General features: G+C 49.8%; 8 protein-coding genes across 8 annotated transcripts; 2 read left to right on the top strand and 6 right to left on the bottom strand.

The window, feature by feature from the left end:
• On the bottom strand, positions 1 to 615 carry P170DRAFT_263194 (uncharacterized protein). The gene has a single exon (XM_024843098.1). It carries the CDS (start codon positions 525 to 527, stop codon positions 192 to 194), a length of 336 nt encoding a protein of 111 aa, XP_024701550.1. The 5' UTR covers positions 528 to 615; the 3' UTR covers positions 1 to 191.
• P170DRAFT_458340 (transcription factor domain-containing protein) lies at positions 395 to 2,801 on the bottom strand (the record flags this gene model as incomplete). Its single annotated transcript, XM_024851788.1, has 5 exons — positions 395 to 1,075; positions 1,126 to 1,471; positions 1,521 to 2,091; positions 2,143 to 2,720; positions 2,770 to 2,801. The coding sequence occupies 5 exons, from the start codon at positions 2,799 to 2,801 to the stop codon at positions 704 to 706; spliced, it is 1,899 nt and encodes a 632-aa protein (XP_024701549.1). The 3' UTR covers positions 395 to 703.
• A 453-nt stretch (positions 2,802 to 3,254) lies between these two features.
• Positions 3,255 to 4,184, bottom strand: P170DRAFT_263157 (uncharacterized protein). Its single transcript, XM_024843097.1, has 3 exons — positions 3,873 to 4,184; positions 3,583 to 3,803; positions 3,255 to 3,498 (listed from the first exon to the last, which is right to left on the bottom strand). The coding sequence occupies exons 1-3, from the start codon at positions 4,026 to 4,028 to the stop codon at positions 3,390 to 3,392; spliced, it is 486 nt and encodes a 161-aa protein (XP_024701548.1). The 5' UTR covers positions 4,029 to 4,184; the 3' UTR covers positions 3,255 to 3,389.
• Positions 4,185 to 5,535: 1,351 nt separating this feature from the next.
• On the top strand, positions 5,536 to 8,829 carry P170DRAFT_263129 (putative cell-associated beta-galactosidase). Its single transcript, XM_024843096.1, has 2 exons — positions 5,536 to 5,662; positions 5,734 to 8,829. Exon 2 carries the CDS (start codon positions 5,812 to 5,814, stop codon positions 8,683 to 8,685), a length of 2,874 nt encoding a protein of 957 aa, XP_024701547.1. The 5' UTR covers positions 5,536 to 5,662; positions 5,734 to 5,811; the 3' UTR covers positions 8,686 to 8,829.
• A 144-nt stretch (positions 8,830 to 8,973) lies between these two features.
• Positions 8,974 to 10,279, bottom strand: P170DRAFT_365437 (Zn(II)2Cys6 transcription factor domain-containing protein; the record flags this gene model as incomplete). Its single annotated transcript, XM_024844702.1, has 2 exons — positions 8,974 to 10,107; positions 10,211 to 10,279. The coding sequence occupies 2 exons, from the start codon at positions 10,277 to 10,279 to the stop codon at positions 8,974 to 8,976; spliced, it is 1,203 nt and encodes a 400-aa protein (XP_024701546.1).
• A 787-nt stretch (positions 10,280 to 11,066) lies between these two features.
• Positions 11,067 to 12,826, top strand: P170DRAFT_364473 (cytochrome P450 monooxygenase; the record flags this gene model as incomplete). Its single annotated transcript, XM_024844641.1, has 4 exons — positions 11,067 to 11,451; positions 11,500 to 11,534; positions 11,603 to 12,274; positions 12,332 to 12,826. The coding sequence occupies 4 exons, from the start codon at positions 11,067 to 11,069 to the stop codon at positions 12,824 to 12,826; spliced, it is 1,587 nt and encodes a 528-aa protein (XP_024701545.1).
• Positions 12,818 to 14,823, bottom strand: P170DRAFT_263112 (fungal specific transcription factor domain-containing protein). The gene is made up of 6 exons (XM_024843095.1): positions 14,608 to 14,823; positions 14,328 to 14,543; positions 13,961 to 14,271; positions 13,756 to 13,886; positions 13,067 to 13,703; positions 12,818 to 13,015 (listed from the first exon to the last, which is right to left on the bottom strand). Exons 1-6 carry the CDS (start codon positions 14,675 to 14,677, stop codon positions 12,968 to 12,970), a joined length of 1,413 nt encoding a protein of 470 aa, XP_024701544.1. The 5' UTR covers positions 14,678 to 14,823; the 3' UTR covers positions 12,818 to 12,967.
• Positions 14,824 to 15,140: 317 nt separating this feature from the next.
• Positions 15,141 to 16,125, bottom strand: P170DRAFT_479157 (putative short-chain dehydrogenase; the record flags this gene model as incomplete). The annotated part of the gene is made up of 4 exons (XM_024853636.1): positions 15,141 to 15,216; positions 15,272 to 15,602; positions 15,663 to 15,985; positions 16,037 to 16,125. The coding sequence occupies 4 exons, from the start codon at positions 16,123 to 16,125 to the stop codon at positions 15,141 to 15,143; spliced, it is 819 nt and encodes a 272-aa protein (XP_024701543.1).
• Between the last annotated feature and the right edge of the window lie 15 nt (positions 16,126 to 16,140).

Below are 16,140 nucleotides of genomic sequence, written 5' to 3'. Positions count from 1 at the left end.
AATGGACTAACGAGAAACGGAAATGGAGAAGGACGGCCGGGGAAGACACAAACACCGATGGGATTGTCTTGTGGTAGAAATGATTGGAGGCAATGCTCGGACGCGACGCCGTTAGCTTGCATCGTAGCGGCGGGTGGCTTGACATCCGATTCCGCGACTGGAAGATCGTCGCCTGCGCCGTGTTTCAATGGCTATCGTTCGTTCACCGAATTCGGTTCCGATCGGCTTCCCGCCAATGTAACCCCTATTAGTGCTGACGTTGCAAGCCAAAAGGCTGATGAATAATGAGTTGAAATGACCAACAGGAATAGAGGATCATCTTGAGAATGGAGAAGACGGAGGGCGATCCTTTCTCTTCTTGAATCCCATATCGTTATCGTAGATTGCCTGTCTAAATTGGGTCGCAAAAAGGATTGGGCTTCGAACCTTTTAGGGCGTTTTGTCGCAAGAACGATGTAACGGTCATAAATTGAACGTATTAAGGTCAGTCTAGGCTTCGAACGCATCCGGTTTGCAATGCTAGGCATTCGACAAGGACTTTAGCCGCTCAGCCTGGTTCCTGTGGTCGGTCGCTCTTGGGAAGCAGTCAAAGGTGACTGCATCAATGATATAAGCATTCCCAAAAGGAAATAAAAGTCGATCCAAGGTAGCTGGCCGGATCCCAAACCGCTAAAAATATCAAGTACATGCCTGACTGATCACTTTACCCCAGATTTGGCCATGCCGCATCGAACCCTGTATCGAATCCATGGAACCACGTTTCGTCAATGAAAGGCCATTGCAGCATTTCAGCCTCCAGATCGTAAGAGTCAATGATTCCTTGATCGCCTGACATAACATTTGTTTGGCTATTTCGGTTGAATCGTCGGTCTTCTTGTGTCGAATCAATCGTATCAGATGACGCTGCATCGCGCCTTCGCATAGATATAGAAAGGTCATGCCGGGGGCGAGAAGACCGAATGTCTCCATACTCGTCCAGTGTTCCTGCAAGGGTGAGATGACTGGGACGATCGCCGGGATTGTGGCTGCTTTTGGCAGTTCGATAGAACTTATCCGCTTCCCTTACGGTCCGCCACTATCGATTTATTAGCATTGCGAATCGAGAATCGGAACTTCCAAACTTACCCAGCTATGGCCGACCGGCCAGTACTCACAGAGACGCTCCAAGTACGAAAAATTGGCTTTCCTTTCTTGCTCGGCCCTCTGACGTCCACCAGGGTACCGAAGTGGAGAAACAGTGCCGTACATATTGATGTGTGCTGCAACAAACACGCTGAAACCAGCATAGGGAGTTATTACGGGCGTTTCGGATGCTTCGAGCGCGGACAGGACACCATTTATGTTTTGCGCGGCCTCGAAAAGTTGGTCAATGGCCCCATCGCACCCGACGGACTCTTCGATCGCGTTTACCGATCTGTCGACTAAAAGCTTCGAGCCAGAGAGGACAGAGTCACGATGGAGAAAAAGAATGCTGGACCAAAGTTTTAGCATTTTGGATCACCAGGGAAGTTACAACATACCTCATGAAATAAACTAGGTTGATGTAAGCGAAAAGCTCCCCATACCCAAGGGCAACATGGGCCTGGGCGCTTGTTGCAGGATATCGAACTGTGATATCTTGCAGAGACCTCCATTCATCAAGCTCTTCCTTGAGGTTTTGCCATGTCAATTGTGGGGAGGATAGGACAGCCGGTGATGATGTGCGACCCCGACGGCTTTCGTTTGCAAATCGTAGAATGCGTACAAAGATATCAAACCCACGAGTTACGATGGTCAAGCCCCGATCAATTGTCAAGTCAGATGACAGCAACGAATGTCGGTTCATATTTGCTGGCATCAGTCGGGACGTCGAACGACGGCCGAAATTGAAGTCCTGGTCGCTAATGGGGAGAGGGACCGAGATCTGGCGAAATGACAGAGCAAAGTGCTGGCGAGCTCCCGAACTTAGCTCGCAGTCCTGAGCAAAACAGCACCAGTATGTCCTAACCAACTGCTCATATTGAATTTGGGACGCGTTAAATTCTTCTGGGTTATGCTCCATGCTGTCGTCTGCAGTCTTCAACAGCGATTGGATCATATAGGTTGCCATCCCTGAGAAAGGTTAACTCTCGAGTCAAATTAAATCACCTTCCATCAACTTACCACTGTACATCCAGGCTTTGTAGGGGCGACCTGAACCCCATTCATAAAAGGTAACCATCACGAGCGACTGAGCGAGGTACAAGGAGGGCGCCTCAAAAACACGACGTGCCAGCTGAGTGCGCGCGTAGTCCGCGTACACATGTTCCCGGTCTAGCTGATGTCCTTTCATGAAACGCGCACATAGACAGAGCAAGGAGGCCACAAATACCGGGTCCACCGCTGTCGGGTTATTTGAAATATCGGCAATCAATGTGGGATAGTGAAGGAAATTGGCGACGGGGAACTTCTTCCGGTACGTGTCGCAGGCGCTCACGATGGTGGCCGTCGGCAAGGAGGCGATGGGGTTTGCGGGGGCACATTGACAGGTATGATCCACAGAGGGTTGTGTAATTGCCTCTGGTATAATTTCTGTCGATCTCGATGAAGGCCCATCTCTCCGTTGAACTCGAAATGATGAGTCCTTCTTTGGCCTCAACGGTGAAACTCGAGGATCGGCCAGGACGCAAGACGGTTGACCGAGGCGGTGGCAGCGTCGACAAGGTGGGTGGCCCTCATGGACGCACTTGACCTTGGCTTGTCTATACGATAATCAATGACACGCATTTGAATTTGATGAAGTATCCATACCGACAAGCATCACACGAAATTGACAAGCGCATCGTCCATTGGATTTCCGGTCGGGAATGTCGGGGGAAACGAGAAGGAGAGTGTCGGGAATGCACGGAAATAACATATGCTTAGTCATCCGGTCGGCCAAGGGCTCTTTCTTTCCTCGGGTTTTGGACGTCACCCTCACCATAAAAGTAGTCTTGGGCTTTGAGCCTTATTATTTGTTTTCTTTGTTCTTTTTCTTTTCTTTTGTCTATACAGACAGCTTAGCCTCGCTAGCGAGCTTATTCTCCCGGTACAGACATTACGTCTTGTGGTTTTCGGTGTCCTTGACAGTTCCGAACTATATATATTGCGAACTCTTACTGGCATGGAAGTGAGAAATCGAACATCAGGCCCAACTTATGCCCAGGAACGCTTAAAAAGTATGCTTCAAAACGCCAGACTCTATCCTTCCTCTAAACAAGAATAAAGTGAGAGCAGGGAATAAAACCGAGAAACAACCGTTTACCAAATACACCGAGCCCTTTCGTCAGACCCGACGGCGTACAAAGATGCGAATTGGAATCCCACAAAAGTCTCAACGGAAACAATCATATCGTCATGAATAATCGAAGTGTCCGTGTGTTCAAGACTTCTTATACGCCACCGTGAGAAGCCGGCTTAGCCATGCCCGGCAGGGTTCCGTTTGCCTTGAAATAGCGATGATCGCGAATACAGACAAAGGACAAGAGACCAGAAAATCCACTATAAAGATGGCATAGTCAGAATAACAGTTCTCTTCCACTTGGATAAACCCCAACCTGGAGGGAGAAGGTGTCTTTTTCTTACCATAGAATGATCGCCAAAGTCGCCACAAGGCCACCGAGTGGACAACTGCTCCCGCTACATGAGCCGGCGGTGCTCATGCAGGTGATGATGAATAGGGCGAACCAGAAAATGGTGTCGATGATGTTGAGAATCATATTAGCTTTAGGGCTGGCCCATCGTTTGAATCGATTCACGTGTGTCGACACGATCTGGTATGCCATGAAGACGGCCGATTTGACACACTGCGATACCAAGGGAATTCATCAAGCTTCGCCCATCGTAATCTGTGAGCTTGATCGGAAATAACTCACCACTGCGATTCCCCATGTGTTAGCTCGACTCGCGGGTGTTCCTGGGTTTGCCAAGCGCGCAATGATAAGAATAAAATTCAAGAAAAGTAGTGCGCCGATGACTATATGTAGCCGGAACTTAAGTGTTGGGTTGTTATGTATTGAAAGATCGATCATAGTGCCGGTTGTTTGGAGGTTTATGGCCGGGTAACAGGCAGACGGGGAGAGGAGAAGGGTCGATTGAGCAGTAGATAGGGTCAAAATTTGAAGAATAGTATCACAAGTGCACTGTATCTAGACATTCCGACCACCAGTTAAATAGAATCTGCAACCCCGACATATCTTGCCTGCCTAGAATCCCATACTGCGATCGTACTCGTTTAGCTGCACGAAGCGAGGACATCTTGGCTGCCACGGCGAGATGGCAGACAACCTAATCACGAATAAACACTGCAGGTAGTTCAGACCTGCGCCTGTGATTCGCCATTTTCCATGGTCAGGGTTGCGGTTTCCAGGCAACAATCGCCAAAATCATTGCGGTCGGGGTCCGCTCGCTCTCGTATCTAGAGCCCGATTGGGGCAGTTGAACGAGTATACGAGCGAGCGGACCCGGTTATAACGGGCGCTTGTTTCCCGGGGGCGACCGACTTTATTTCCAGAATTGCGAACTCGTTTCAGAAATCCCTTTCTGTCACAGCCACGATTCATCCAAAAATATCGTCATGACTCGTTCCATGGATGCGGGCTGATTATACGCATCGAAACTTTCCAGAACTGATATGTTTTGGGTAAGATCACCGGTAGGTGCTTGAATCTTGTTGAACCCCAGTGTATGACGGCTATCTAGTCTGGATATTCTGTTACGTATGAAAAGCTAATGCGACTTACAGAAAACGAGCATTGCTAGACTCCTGGCGCTGCATAATGGTATCGCGCATCTCGGTGTATAAGCTCTCCAACCTACGAAATAGCCGGCCAATGTAAGCTGCCGACATGCAGTATTGACAGCATGATAAAGATAAAAAAGCCTATCCAGGAAATTGATACTTGGCTGGGTTTTCAACCCATGGAAGACACGACGAGAAGACGATGCAGAAATGCACTGTCCCCAAGGAGCGAAACACGGAAAGCCCGTAAAGACCATGGGAAACAGCCGATGCATTCGACCAGCTGATCGATTATTCACTCTCCCGTAACAGCCTATCGCATCATCGATCGACGCGATCTGTTTTAATAACACGACAAAGGTGAGGGGAATGTGAAATCTGGAAGACAGGCCACGGACTGAAATTCACGGGGTTCGGGGAAATGAATCCGGAATCGCGGACCAACAATGCATTCCAATGGCGAGCATGCTTCCTTCTAATCCCTTGAGTTACAACAGATGCATGAAACCCCAGCTCCCTTCATCCGACCGCGAGATATTCCGTCCAGAGACGAGGAGGCCCTAGGCCGAGAATGGACTGCTAAACGTCTCATAATACGTCACGGTCAAAAGGCAACCGGGAAGCTGCATATCAAGCGGTTACTTCGACCACCCGACCATTCAACACAGATCGGCATCATAGTACTCTGACGCTTAATAGTGCCCAGCGCCCCCCAGTTCCTGCGTTTCAAAGCGGGGAAGAGTTGAGGATGGTTGTGCATGAGAGACATAACTGCCTAATTGGGCATGGCAAACACCTACCCTTGCCATATGGGGGGATTGGGACAGACTATGAATGGTGGATGAATTAAACGAACTTTTGGCGTCAGTTGCCGTAGGTCAAGAGTTGGAAATCGGCTTTCGACAGCTAGACTACCATTCGTTGGTCAGTAGCTGTCGTGACGCTGAAGTGAACATAGATCGGAGCTGCGGATTAAATTGCTGACCCGGGAACAGACATAAAAGGCTCCATTGTTGCAGGGTAGGAGTGAATTTTCCCAAGCACCCCTACCAACACAACTCGAGCGGCTCAAGATGAAACAATCATTGTCTCTCCTAGTGTTCCTGCTTTCCTTGGTATTGACCACCACTGCTCCCATCAAGAGCGGACGTGTCAAATATAACTTCAACTCGGACTGGAGAGTCCACGTCGGTGACCCCAACAAGGCAGAGACCACTGATTTCGATGACGACGATTGGAAGAAAGTGACCACCCCATACGCGTGGAATGAAGACGATTCGTTTCACGTTGGAATCGCCAACCTATCCACTGGAATTGCTTGGTATCGCAAACACTTCAAGCTCCCAGCGTCCGCGAAAGACAAGAAAGTATTCCTTGAGTTCGAGGGCATTCGCCATGGAGGAGAGTTCTATCTTAACGGCAAATGGATCGGACGGAGCGAAAATGGCGTGATGGCATTCGGCTTCGACATCACGGACGAGATCAAGACCGGCGGCGAGAATGTCCTAGCTGTCCGTATCGATAACGATTGGGAATACCGCGAAGTCGAGACAGGAAGTCCATATCAGTGGAGCGACAAGAACTTCTACGCCAACTATGGAGGCATCAACAAGAATGTGTACCTTCATGTCACCGATCGGTTGTATCAGACCTTGCCACTCTATTCCAATCTTAAGACCACGGGAGTGTATGTGTACGCGACAAACATTGACGTGAGCGGCAAGACTGCGACGATCACGGCCGAGACTCAAGTGAGGAACGAGTACAGATCATCGAAGAGGTTCTCCTATAATGTGCAGATTGATGATGTGGAAGGAAAGACCGTCAAGAAAATTCGCGGGGAGGAATTCACGCTGAGACCGAATGAAACGAAAACCCTCCATGTCTCCGGGGACATGTCGGATTTGAACTGGTGGAGCTGGGGCTACGGGTATATGTATGACGTGCACACCAGTCTAACAGAGAGCGGACGTGCAGTCGACACTGTAACCACGCGAACAGGATTCAGGAAGACGACGTTCAAAGACGGACATTTCAGCCTTAATGACCGAGCACTGCACCTGAAGGGATATGCGCAGAGAACTACAAATGAATGGCCTGCTCTGGGGTCATCGGTGCCACCCTGGCTGTCCGACTTCTCCAACAACCTCGTGCTTGAGAGCAACGGGAACTTGATCCGATGGATGCATGTCACACCGTGGAAGCAAGACGTTGAGTCCTTGGACCGACTTGGCATTTTGCAGGCCATGCCCGCGGGGGATTCCGAAAAAGACGTCACAGGCCGACGATGGGAGCAAAGACATGAAGTAATGCGTGATGCCATCATCTACAACCGCAACAACCCTAGTGTTGTGTTCTACGAGTCAGGAAACAACGGAATCACAGAAGATCATATGAAACAAATGAAAGACCTCCGTGACCAGTTCGACCCGTACGGAGGGCGCGCCGCTGGTTGCCGCGAAATGCTGAATAGCACGGTAGCAGAGTATGGTGGACAGATGTTGTACGTCACGAAAAGCGCTCGCCAGCCTCTCTGGGAAATGGAGTATAGCCGCGACGAAGGCTTGCGGAAATACTGGGACAACTACTCCCCACCGTACCATGTCGATGGCGACGGACCGGAGTACAAGGGTGAAGACGCTAGCGTGTACAATCGGAATCAGGATTCGCATGCCGTCGAAAATGTCAAAAGGTGGTATGAGTACTACGCCCAACGACCAGGGACCGGGACCAGAGTCAACGCTGGCGGAGTGAACATTGTATTCTCCGACTCCAACACACATTACCGGGGCGCGGAGAATTATCGTCGGTCTGGAGAAGTGGATGCAATGAGGCTACCGAAAGACGGTTGGTATGCGCACCGGGTGATGTGGGACAACTGGGTTGATGTCGAGAAGTTGTCTGGCCATATCTTTGGTCACTGGAATTACAACGACAGCACAACCAAAAATGTTTACGTAGCATCCACAGCTGAACGTGTGGAGCTGTTCTTGAATGGAAAGTCATTGGGCTGGGGGCAGCAGAGTGACCGTTTCCTTTTCACTTTCACAAATGTCACCTGGAAACCTGGTGAATTGAAGGCCGTCGGACATACCGGCAGCGAGAAGGCCATTATCGATGAGAAGGCGACAACAGGAAAAGCGACTGCGATCCGCCTCACAAAGCACATCGCGCCAGGTGGATTTATCGCAAACGGAGCCGACATTGCTTTGGTGGATGTGGAAGTGGTAGATGCAAGAAGCCGCCGAGTTCCGACTGCCTTAAACGAGATGGATTTCACGTTGGAAGGCGAGGCCTCGTGGCGCGGTGGGCTGGCACAAGGGCCGGACAATTACATCCTTGCGACTTCATTACCGGTGGAAAATGGCATCAATCGTGTTATGCTGAGGTCGACAACATCTGCTGGGAAGATCAAATTGAGTGCAAAGTCAAACGGACTGAAATCAGCATCTGTTACACTGTCTTCGGAACCACAGAAGACCACAGATGGATTGAGTACACAAATGCCCGGAAATGATCTATTATCGAATCTTTCACGAGGACCAACCCCTCCAGGTAGATCATATAGATCGTCGCGCAAAGCCGTCGAAATATCCAGTGCCACGGCAGGTTCTGACAAGGATAACACCGAATCCTCGTACGATGATGATGAAAGAACTCAATGGTCATCGGACGCACACAAAAAGTCTGCCTGGATTCAATATTCATGGGAAGCGTCTGTTAATGTTTCCCAGGTGGTATTGAAGCTCAATGACTTTCGGAATAAGGAGTACCCCGTCGAAGTCAGTGTGGGCGACAAGATTGCATGGAAGGGCAAAACGCCAAAATCCCTGGGGTATGTGACACTGGATCTTAATGCGACCGTTGGAAAAAGTGCCACAATTGCGCTCGACGCAAACAGTAAGCTGGGAGTCCTCGAGGCGGAAGTTTATGCACCAGCGAGATGATAGTTATCTGCCCCTTCAAAGTAGCATATCGTCAGGCATGCCCGGAGCACACACAAAAAGCAATTCCAAAGTCTGACAGCCTGGAAAAGATGTAGGAAGAAACAGATGTATCCTATAATCGCCAAAACAGTAAGACATCTAGCAATCTCACGCGATATTTTCCATGTGGCCTAACAGTGCGCATTTACATAACGAGCAGGTGGTGGACTGAACGAAATCGATTAAACAGCCGGCTGCGTCAATCCAAATTCTTCGTGAGGAGAAGATGGAGAGGGTGTGAGAGCTCACTCATAGTACACCCTCTTGGCCAAATACTTGATTGATAGGCCAGTCAATATGTTCTTTCCAAGTTGAGTCTAATATATGCCAAATATCGCGGAGTACGGCACTACCCCAAGACTGGATAAAGCAGTTCTCGCGTGCAAAATGGAGGAAAGCGCAGTAGTGAGCATGGACAACTAGCGCAAAAGGCTCCTGGATCTGCAAATAGTCGAGATATGGAGCCGGGGATCTGATTGCCCAGCCTACTGCTAGTGTCATGGAGGTGGGTTGAATGTACGTGTATGGCGCGAGGTCTCTTAGCGCTTTGATGACGCGTGCATATGTCTCAATGTCATGTTGTTCCCCGAGCCAAGCCGTTGAATTCATGTTCTCAAGGTGGTCCAGCGCCTCTGTAGTTGAATGGGGAATTGTGATAGTGGGGTGGGAAGGATTGAGCAGAGGTGCAAAGGTACTCTCTCGCAGAAACTGCGAGGCAGCCTTCGTTATTTCCTGCACGCCCCGACATAGGATGAAAGCATCGTTCAAAGCGCCCAGACTGGGTTTATCAGCGTCGGAACCTCCGGTCAGTGCCGAGCCAAATGCAAAGGCAACGACCAACCCCGCGAACCCGAACATCGCCTTGGCATTAGACGAATTGATGTCGGAGAAGTTTGCCAGGAATGGTGGAAGCGCATGGCCTTTGTGTGCGGTGGCGATTCCCAGCCAAAAGGCCTTCTGTTGCTCTGGTCTCGAGAGCGAAAGCTGCAGCGCAGACACCGCCAGGACCCCGTGCATCAGGAATGGAGCATGAAAAGCTTCTTCGACTATCAAATCCTTCCATACGTGGCTTGTTTCCCCATTGCGCGTGAAAAATCGGTGGGTATTGTTGGTCCATTGTATGATAAGTTCAAGCTGGTTCATGTTTAACGTCGTCGAGGAAACCGTAGGGTCGTTACCAGCGCCGAATCGATTCAGTAGGTCAAACGTAGCACTGGTTGAGCTGGACTGGACGGGCGGACTGGGCTCTGGAGTTTCTGTCCGCCTTTGATTTCGTCGACGCAGCTTCCTGTCGCCGGCCCAAATTAGGGATGATTCGGTGTCATAGTCGCAGGTTTCTTTTCGGTGTTGGCAGTTAGAACAGGTTGGCCGTGCTTCATCACACTGTGGCAAGTGTTAATGCAAGATGGCGAGGGAAGGAGCATGGCTATCGTTCTCTCGTCGGCTTGGGGAAGAGAAGGAAAGGGAAGGGAAGCTGAGGGCATACCTTGACTCGTCGACGCTTACAGGTTTTGCAGCCATGTCGGGATTTCTGGTGGGGTCGACGCAAAGCCATGATGCGCAATTGACCAATGAGCCCTCGGGAGTTAGGCCGAAGGCATGATCTGCCAGGGACGCGAGATCAGTGTCGTCAGTCGTGTCGGATCAATCGCAGGAGAGGGGCGGAGCATAGAAAAGAGCGGCGGCGGAAAACAACGCGAGGCGGAGGAAATCAATTGCCCGCTATTGCATGCCGCCCGTCAGACCGCCTGCCGCCTGGCTCTCCTTTTCCCGGCTTTTTCGACTTGTTCTTCCTCGCCCATTGTCCGTGAATGTCGAAGATCGAGTCCACTCGCCATCCGATGGCTCGCTCCACTACCATGTCATGATATCCAATCAGTGCTTTATCTGACAGATCATTGACCCACCCACCGGTTTCGCCGGCAAAGCAGATCGAAGTCTGATGGAGACTGCTCATTCTTTTCGTGGACATGAGTACGAGTACGAAGAACAGACCCACCATCCCGGTTGCCTCGGTCTTGGAACACACGTATCCAAGAGCCCCAAGAATCTAACGGGTCGGACAGTATTCCACAAAACTTATCCAGGGGCTTATGCTCCGCACGCGAGGCACCAACAATGGAGCGGTCCTTGCTTCCTTTGCGGTGGCGTCAATCATCTGCATACATATCTTTCTGAACACAGTTTTTCCCCTCCGAACATAAATCCCAATCCACTTCCCAAGCTTGATGCGCCCATAGAGCGCTTCAGGATTTCCTCTTCGCTCTGTCATTTCTCCGCTTGATCCAGCTGGACTGTCGGACTCCCACAATCTGCTTAGAGGTGCGCGTCGACCGTTCTTCATGTTTCTGCTGTCCGCTCTCCTAGTGGTCGGTGTTTTGTGGTGCCTAAGTGTAGCCTGGCCGTGGTATCGTTATTGGAGACGGGCCAGGAAACTCAACTTGCCTATAATTCTCAGCCCCACTTCCCCTGGAAGTCTTTTATGGCGATGTGTGCAATATGCTTCGCATTATCGTCTCCTTCCAGATCTCTTGGCCAACCTAGCCTTGATCAGATTAACGAAGCCTAACTGGCAATTTCGCGAGAAATTTTCGATCTACAGCGACTACGGACCGATCTTCATTCTAGTGACACCAACGGGATATGAATTGTTTGTCGCAGACAGGGATGTGGCGCGGGACATCCTTTATCGTCGAAACGACTTCCCTAAACCAATCCATCTGCTGAGTAAGTGCATCCCCAATATTGTGGAAAACCCAGCTAAATCGATTCAAGAACCATTGGACGTTTTTGGGAAGAATATAGCGTCGGTAAGTCAGCAACCAAAAAGACTTTTGCTTCAGATTTACAGATCTTTTGAATTTCTGACGAATTCCAGGTCGAGGGGTCGGAGTGGAAACTACACCGGAAATTGGTTGCGAAGGCGTTCCATGAGAAGGTCAACGAAGCCGTATGGACCGTGTCCGCCGAGCAGACCAAGGCGGTCTTGGATAACTGGCTGAATGGCCACTCCGTGCAAAGCACCCGAACCGATATGACAACGCTCAGTTTGAATGTCCTTTTCAAAGCATGCATAGACGTCAACGAAGACATTGGTGAAAAGCCAGGCACCGTTGAATCCTGCCAGTCTAACCTGACGAACTTTTTGAATGATATCACGCGTCCAAGGCGTTTTGGATATCGGACAACTCATAAAGTCAAAGCTAATGTAAGGGCCCTTGGGGCTTCGTTGAACAATATAGTTGCGAGCAGATTATCATCTTCGACTCCGAATTCCCAGGCTGATCTGCTATCCTTCTTGCTCGATTCGGCAACCGATATTGGCTTGGCGCGCGGGAATATTACCGGAAACCTGTTCATGGTCATGTTTGCTGGGCATGAAACTACTGCTAGTGCACTGGTTTACATGATATACCTTCTAGCTGTTTTCCCCTCTTATCAAGATTGGGTCATTGAGGAAGTCGACCGCTTTTTCGGCGAGAAAACGGCGTGTGACATTTTGAGTTACAGTCAAGTGTATCCTCGCATGATCAGACTGCGAGCTATACTGGTGAGGCCATCCCCACCCTTAGTTATGCGGGTAATTGCGTGCTAAAATTGAAAGCAGTACGAAACGTTGAGACTATACGGCCCGGTTCCCACCCTTCCCCGGGGGACGAACAGCCATGATCAAATTGTCCGAACACCTAATAAACAGATAGTCGTTCCGAAGAACACTCGAATCAATATAAGTGTTATTGGTTTGCATACCGACCCAGATTTCTGGGGCCCTGACTGTTCCGAATGGACACCTAGCAGGTGGATCGATCAGACCACCACCGGCTCTGATCAAGAACGACTCTCTAGGCTTAAAACCGATTCCCTTTTCGCCTGGTCGAATGGTCCACGCGTATGCCCTGGACAAAAGTTCTCGCAAGTCGAAGTATTCGCAGTTCTCGTCCATTTGCTTCAAAGACACCGAGTCGAAGTCGTTCCTCGACGGGGCCAGGACATGAAGGAGGCCCAGAACCAGGCATATTCTATAATTGAGGAAAGTCGAGTAGGGCTCACATTACACATCCCGCGAGCCGAGTTGGTAAATATTAAGTGGATAGAGCGATAGAATAAGATTCGTCTTTCACTGATGAACCAATTTATTTCAACTTTCAGTGATAGCGGCACGGAGGATTTGTTACATAAGAAAGACTTCGACGTCAATAACGTTCATTGAGAGAAATGGCGGGGAGGCAGGTCAACGTGATGGTCAAAAGAACAGGTAATCGTGTTGTCGAACTAGGTCAGTAGAACAAGTCTTGGACAACCAGTCAGCATCGATCACCAGGGGAAAGCTCAAGGCGCTTACATATTCCATCCATGGTATGTTGATGGATGCGTCTATCTGTTGCTTTCTTGCATCCCACACCTGGTCTAAAAGATTGGTCATTGCAAGATGCTGGAAGCCAGTTGTTTTCTTGATCTCATCAATGCATAGATCCACATATCTTTTTTGATGAGGGATCGAGCTCTCACAGCCGGCAATGAACAAGGGAAATAGCAGACGTTTAAAGAACGGGGATTTGGTGGATATGGAAGCTGAGGCATCCAGAATCGAAACAACAGAGGCCTGGATGCGTGGGTCTTCACATGGAATCGCTCGTGTGTCTGGAAAGCGTAACACTCGGATTATGCAAACATGGCGATATGCCTCGGCGAGTGCCTTCCAATCGCTGGACTGAGTCGGGTATGACGATTCTTCTGGGTTCCACTCGCGAAAGAATAGGTCCGCTTCGTCTAGGGCGGTTTGAAATGGCCCGAGGGTAATTGATCCATCCATGAATTGTTTTGCCGCCTCCAGAACACCGCCGATGTTATAGAAGAGATCGACCGGACACCCTACTAGTGTCTCAAGGCTAAAATATTCTGTTTCCAAAATGAAGCGGCGAACATCATCCGTGTACGCCATTTTTTCAGCACCACTGAACCCTCTCAGAACATCAAGCCTATGGAAAAGATGAGAATAAAAAGAAGACCAGACATGGAAGGCTGTCTCACCATGATAACGCCGTAAGAAGAAATGTCGTTCGTGGTGAAGCGAGCGCTTGCGGGTGTTGACAAATCTTTCTACAAATAAAGCCGGTTCCCGTGAGATGCACACCGTGTGATGAAATTCCTGACTCGCAGACCTGGCACAACCTTAGTATTGGATGAGAAGCTCTCTTCGGTGGGGCTCGGGTTGAGGTGGTAAGAAACGGCTCACATCATGAAGAACGAGCAAAAGAACAGTGGCAAGAAGTATGTCTTCTTCCTCATCCGCAAGGCTATACAGCTCCTCTTTTAACAGAAGCGAGCTCAGAGATTGCAAAGCAGACAACTGATGCTCTATCATGATGGCTGCATTGACTTTAGCTTGCGTATTGCTTTCGGATGTCACGATATGGCATGAACTCAGAGCAAGCACGGCGTGAAGAATTCCGAGATCCCGGTATGCGAGGGGGAGAATGTAGCTCCGAAATGGGTTATCCACACCATCTGCATCGATGACCATGGTGTTGCATACGGTCTTATCAACTGCGACTCATCAGTCTTACCATGAAAAGTATGACGGTGCGTAAAAGTCCTCATACAGTATAAAAGAAGATCCTGATTCTCCTCGGCTTTTAAGAGATCGTCAATGGTTTTTTCGGCGTTTCTTTTATCAGTATCTCCGGGTTGATGAGCTCCAGATAGGCGATAAGACTTGCTCAAAGGAGGCTTTGGCTGTTGTGCATTAGCTGGCCTTTTACCTAGCCGCTTGGACCTTCTATTAGGTGCTGTTGGGGTGGGATCCAAAGAAATCTGATCTGCAGATATACAGCAATCATGAGAAAAGGGGCATCGAGAAAATCAACCGACTTGGTTACTTGCCGGAACTCGCCTCCCTAGGGCGGCTTGACCGATCCCTACGCCCATTGACGGTGGAGACATGATCTTGCATGAACCGATATCGTGGGGGGTAACCCTCGCAATGTAGCCCTTTAAGGCGACATCGTTCACAGGTTGGGCGGGCGCGGTCGCATTTACGACACTTTTTTCGACAAGTGCCGCAAGCAGGGTCTCATCAAAAGATTAGATAATACTCCACTCGACCAAGAGAATGTGACGATATTGACTTACTTGTCCTAGGAAACATGTCTGGCCTTGTGGCGATTTACGACAGCATGCATTGTGTGAATGTCGACTGTCTAAAAACGGGTGTGGCACCAAGGATGGCGTGGCAAAGATTGCTACGGGGTATCAGGTGCGAAACATGGAGACCTAAGAGGGAATGCGGGGCCTTAAGTGGCGCTAATCGGCTGGTCACAGCTAATGTTAGAATAGATTCGGCTACTGGGTCTCTACAACACAAAGAGACAAGGCATATTTGGCACTACGCTGAGGCCGTTGGCCCAAGTGAAGGTCTAGAAGAGAAGCAATCCGCCAGTCCCACTGATAACACTCCCGGTAACCCACCGGCTTTCCTCCGAGCACAGAAAGCTGCCATGACGTCAGAATTGGTTTACTGTGCTTTGAAATTGTCGAATAAACATACCTGACCAATGGTGCAATGTCATAGACCTCACCTATCCGTGCCTCGGCTGGTGTACTTTCGATCATGGGCTGTAACGCTGCTTTGAACTCTGGGGTGCTGGCGTGGAACTGGTCGGTCGCGATAGGACCTGGACTCACGCAATTGACAGTGATTCCCTTAGACTGTCCCAGTTCAGTCGCCCAGACGCGCGCAAATGCCTCCATTCCGGCTTTTGTCGCCGCATAGACCGAGGTTTCCGCCACACCCATCCGAGCGGCGGCAGATGTAATCAGAACGATTCTGCCCCCTCTCGACATATGATGAATAGCAGCCTGAGTCAAGAATAGAGGAGCTGGAAAGTCGAACCGTGGTAAGCATCTTGACCGAGATATTTGGGCTGGCAATACTACACCTTTCAAATTTACGCCCACCAGCTTTTCGAAGAACTCAGGCGTGACATCAGAGAGATAGGAATCCTCCCCATCACCTGCATTGTGAACCACCATATCAATTAATCCGCTTGGACTCGCCTTCACTGCCGTGTCGACGAGCCCCTGGCGGTCCATGACTGCTGTAATATCGGCCTTCACTGTGATTCCTCTTCCCTTTGAGCCTGTGCGCTCAATTGCGTCGGCCACGTTCGACGCTGGCTTTCGAGATCCTTCACCGGAAAACGTTATTATGACAGTTGCACCCCTGCGACCGAGTTCTAGAGCAATGGCGGCGCCAATTCCTCTGTCAATAGTTAGCCTCTGGTGTCATTGTGAAACGATGCTACCTTCATACCGAGATGAGCCTGTAACGATTGCCGTTTTCCCCACCATGTTCGCCGACAAACTTGGTGAAGGGGTTCTATTCTCTGTGTCGGCAGTCATGTTTAATGGGGAGTT

The sequence above is a fragment of the Aspergillus steynii genome (assembly GCF_002849105.1).
Source record: "Aspergillus steynii IBT 23096 chromosome Unknown P170scaffold_7, whole genome shotgun sequence".
Classification (NCBI taxonomy): Eukaryota; Fungi; Ascomycota; class Eurotiomycetes; order Eurotiales; family Aspergillaceae; genus Aspergillus; species Aspergillus steynii.
Note: the sequence above shows the minus strand (reverse complement) of the source record. Positions and strands in the feature narration are given on the sequence as shown.